Below are 5,174 nucleotides of genomic sequence, written 5' to 3' on the forward strand. Positions count from 1 at the left end.
AATTTGTTATTGTGATGAATCTCCTCGTTTAGTTTGATACTATTTAGGTTAATATATTGTATATATTATTATATTTTATTCTCTAAAATTATTTTGAATTAAAATGGTCTTTGATTTAAATGATTAATTTATAGTTATACAAACCAAAAATCATTTAATTTATTACTGTAATTAAAAGTCATTTATTAAATTTAAAATATGCATTAAATTTATATTATATATATATATATATATTATAAATGTGATAATTTAAAATATGATTTAAAATATTTTTTATCTTGTTAATCTATTGTTGTCTCTTAAACTTGTCCTAACAAATTTATAACTCCTAAAATAATTTTTTGCGTATGATATGTTGCTCATAAATTAAAGATTTTGTAGATTTGTTTAAAAAAATGTATATTGAGGAACATAAATAGACAATAGACATGTTAAAATGATTCTGCAAAATATTTCATTATTGTGTTTATCTTGATCAGTTTCACATTTTTATGAGTTAAATAAGTCATTCCTTAAATTAAAATATGCATAAAATCTGAATCATATCTATATGTATTAATACTAGACAATTGAAATCTTATCTCTTTACTGAAATGTAACATCTTATTCATGTCTTTCTTATCTCATTAGATATATATTTTATCTCTTAAATTTCATCACTATAAATCTACATTTGCTTGTTTTAAAAAAGTATAGTTAAAGTTCTTAAAGTAACATAAAAGGAAGATAATTAAATTTAAATAAAAATATTTCTACAAAATATATATATATTTTGTATAAATATTTTTATTTAAATTTAATTATCTTCCATTTATGTTACTTTAAGAACTTTAACTATACTTTTTTAAAACAAGCAAACGTAGATTTATAGTGATGAAATTTAAGAGATAAAATAGATATCTAATGAGATAAGAAAGATATGAATAAGATGTTACATTTTAGTAAAAAGATAAGACTTCAATTGTCTAGTATTAATACATATAGATATGATTCAGATTTTATGCATATTTTAATTTAAGGAATGACTTATTTAACTCATAAAAATGTGAAACTAATCAAGAAAAACACAAATATATATATATATATATATATATATATATATATATATATATATATTTGTTATCTCCACATTTATATAAAATATAAATGTATTTATTTCTCAAAATAAATCGATAATTATACTTACACACAATTGCAACTATAAACTAATTAAAAATATTGTTTCTAAATAATCATTTTGTCAATCCTCATAAAAAGAACATAATAATATGGACAGTTTAAGGTTATTTGCAAATTTATTTTTAAAAATTGTTTAAGAGTTTAAGTTATAAATAATATTATTTAAGTGTGTATTTATGTATTAAGTTAAAAAATAATAGGAAAAGAAACATCAAAACATAACAAACCATATTCTTCCTGCATAAAATTTATAAATATATGTTAAATTTAAATTAGCATCTTCACCCATTAATTATGAATAATATTAATTAATCATATATAATTTTTACATTTTAAACTTTTAAACTTTGCAAATTATTCCAACGTAGATTTCCGTGCGATTACAAAAATATAAACCAAAAAAATTTAATAAAAAAATTATAATAATATATATAATATAATTTTTTTAATAAATCACGAATAATACATTCAAATAAAACACTATTATTTCACATTTTATTCATTTCCATAAAACAACTCATTTTCTCACATAATTTTTTTCTCAATGAACCTCTTATCTATTTACTATTTGTTCATATTTTTTTAACCACTTTAAATTGTTACAAGCCTATTATCCATCGGAAAACTACATCTCAATCACACTTAGTTAAAGTGTTATACTTGTTTTTGTTATGTTGCAAATTCGAAACATACATATATCATTTTTCATTTTATTTTTAACCGTTTTAAATTTATGGGTGGGTCAACCCACAATCCGAACCAAGTATTAATTTACTCTCACATATATATCCAAATTAACTACAACACTCGACCCATCAATCCAGACTTTAAAATTAAGCATCAATATATATATATTAATTAGATAAAAATGGAACTTATATCGTTAAGAATGTCCCGCGATCATCAAATTTAGTTAGCCTAGTTGGTTAAAGAGTTGTACTTGTTTTTGTTAGGTTTCAAGTTTGAAATATACCTATAACATTTTTAATCATTTTAAGTTTATGGGCATGTCTACCCATAATTCGACTCGAATATCTATTTACTCTCACATATATATCTTAATTAACTATAGGTCATGACCCTCTCAATCTAGATATTTTGAAATTAAGCATCATTATGTATATATAGTGATGGGAAGTTGAGTATAAAATCCTTTACCAATTAAACATTTTAATAAAAAATTTATTTTGAAAAAATAAATAGTAGTCTTCAACATAACATGGTTATACGTGACAATAATTAAAATTTTCAATTAATATATTCAATTATTCAAATAAAAAATTGATAAAATGTTTTAAAGTTAAATTTAGTATTTTTAATATATATATTTTTAATCTTGAAAACTAATTCAACTAAATATATTTTTAATAATAAAATTTTAAATAAGATTCTTATCACTTGATCTAGTAATTCAATTTTACAATACATTAATTAAAAAACAACCAAAAATATTTATTTTGTTGGCTCTTAAAATAAATCCAAACTTTGATAAATATTGTAATATTGATAAAATTCAAATTTTCTTATAAAAAATAATGAAATATCTAATTTTAAATAAATTTAACTGAATATTTTTACTTAAAAATAAAATCAAAATGATTATTACTGGCGGCACATGCTAGCCATTCTAAAACATAAATTCGAATAAAAAAACTTTAAGTAGATGATTTCAAAATAATTTACAAAATAGTTTGTTTTAAGAAAAATCTTAATTAATTATCTATCCTCTTCTCTTTTGCATTAAATTTGAACCCATCAAAAAATAAAGTGTTTTGAAGCAAAATCTCAACTTACTATCCTTTTTTTTTTCACGTTATTCTCTAACCCATGAGCTTGCCCTATAAATATAGCAACGAATATATGTTTTAAGCATATGTAGATCAGATATAACAAAGAGAAATATATTTGCTCTAATGGAGGATGGAATAGAGTCTTCAAACATGACAGTGGTATACAATTATAAATATCATTTGTCCACACTTCTTTTTATTTTAGTATTTAATAAATATATTTACTTTTTTTTGGAGGGCTCTGGACATAACATGGAATTGGATATCAATGAACTACATTTCCTGGAAAGGTTCGAAATGCCCAAATCAACCCAAGAAAAGTATAAAGCTACCAATTTTCCAATAATATTGCTCAAGATTGGCACTTGGGAGGTGAGGGTTTTTGTTGGATCACAAAATCTTGTTCTCCATTGACTATGTTGTTGTGTTTAGTTATATTTGCTTTCTTCTAAACTATTTACAATTTTTTGACAATTTGTTATAATAGTTATTGGGTTAAAACAAAATATTGACTCTCGTTAAGTGGTTGATCATATAATCCTTTTTTAAATAATATTTGGAATTGCACTAATACTAATTAACTTAAATTAATGATTATGCAGAAAGTTTTAAGATACGAAGGTGAGTTGAAGGCCAAATGTTACTATTCAAATAAGAAAATCGTGTGGGAAATTTTGGAAAATAACTTAAAAAGTAAGATGGAGATTCATTTTAGTGACATCGATGCAATGAGGGCCACTATGATTGAGAATCAACCTGGAACTTTAGAATTATTGGTTAGAGCTACCATTCCATTCTTTATTTTTTAATATGCTCCATTTGATAGTTTAATTAATTATCACAATGAATTATCAAAATAAATCTAAACTTGAAAAATGATTTGATTAATAAGGTGAGATTTTATGATAAGATGCCTTTTATTTTTTAGTTGAACAAATCTCCTCTATTCTTTCGAGAGCGTGATCCAGTACCAATGAGGAAAATAGTTTGGGACGAATCATTTGATTTCACACAAGGTCAAGCATCCATTTTCAGGTAAATTTAGTTCTCATTAAAAAAAACGAATGTACCTTATACAAAGAATAGTGTAACAAAAGTGGAATGATGTCTCATTTCATATTTGTTATACATATTTAATATCAACTTATTATTTCATAGTCAAGGATTGAGCTTCAAATCCCATGCAAAATTGGGTCAATTAAGATACATCAATTTTATCTTTATCAAATTTTGTTTTCTAGGATTCATCATGTCACGTTTCCTCCTGGCGCACTTGATAAAAACTATGAGATGCTCTTGCAAAGTGATTCTCGTTTGATGGATATTAGTAAAAATGTGTTTCCCGTGATAGAATTTCCGTACTTCCAACCCAACAATTCGAATACTTCTAACATCCAATTTGGTATGGGAATATTTTCCCAATCTCTACCCTCTCTAGAGGTGTCACATCCATTGCCCCAAATGTTACCTCCACAATATGACCAGACCAACTACAACCTACCTTCGATGCATTCGAACACTATTCAGATGCATGATCACCCGAACTCTATTCAGATACATGACTCATCATTACAAAATCCAGGTAACTTATTACTCATATATGTAATAAACAGAAATATGATTTGCTTATTTTGTTTCTTCTATTAGTTGTAGGTATGCATTACAATCAAAGTAACAATGTTTCCATTGTCAACAATTTCGGTCATACAATAGAAATATATGGTGCACCTAACACCCTACCAATGAACGACCAAATTCCATTCATGTCAAATGTTATTCCTTCTATACAAGAGGAAAATGTACAATTCAATGGGACAGTAAACAACAACGATGAAATACTACGAAACATTGAGCAACACCTATTCAGTGACGAGTCACCAGTGGTAGACTTCAGTGACAATTCAATTCTTCACAATCAAGCGTCTCACAACCAAGACGGTGATCATGTTCCTCATGAACGTTTTAACCATTAATGCCCTCAGACAATGACGTGATTAAGGATACAACATTTGCAGTACAATAACATCTAATATTAAATATTTCATAATAATATAACTTTATTTTCGTTTATAAAGATACCCGACTTTGATATGATTATATATATATGAATTTTATAAATTGTAAGTCAATAATTATATATACTATATATAATATAATATCTATATTTTCAATGTTACATTTGAGATGGATCGATGAAATTTAGTT

At 24.5% G+C, this 5,174-nt stretch overlaps 1 protein-coding gene across 1 annotated transcript; it reads left to right on the forward strand.

The window, feature by feature from the left end:
• The first annotated feature begins 3,221 nt into the window (after window positions 1-3,221).
• LOC124909614 lies at window positions 3,222-4,942 on the forward strand. Its single transcript, XM_047450280.1, has 5 exons — window positions 3,222-3,341; window positions 3,572-3,745; window positions 3,898-4,004; window positions 4,211-4,551; window positions 4,623-4,942. Exons 1-5 carry the CDS (start codon window positions 3,222-3,224, stop codon window positions 4,940-4,942), a joined length of 1,062 nt encoding a protein of 353 aa, XP_047306236.1.
• Window positions 4,943-5,174: the final 232 nt, after the last annotated feature.

This window comes from Impatiens glandulifera, chromosome 7, assembly GCF_907164915.1.
Source record: "Impatiens glandulifera chromosome 7, dImpGla2.1, whole genome shotgun sequence".
Classification (NCBI taxonomy): Eukaryota; Viridiplantae; Streptophyta; class Magnoliopsida; order Ericales; family Balsaminaceae; genus Impatiens; species Impatiens glandulifera.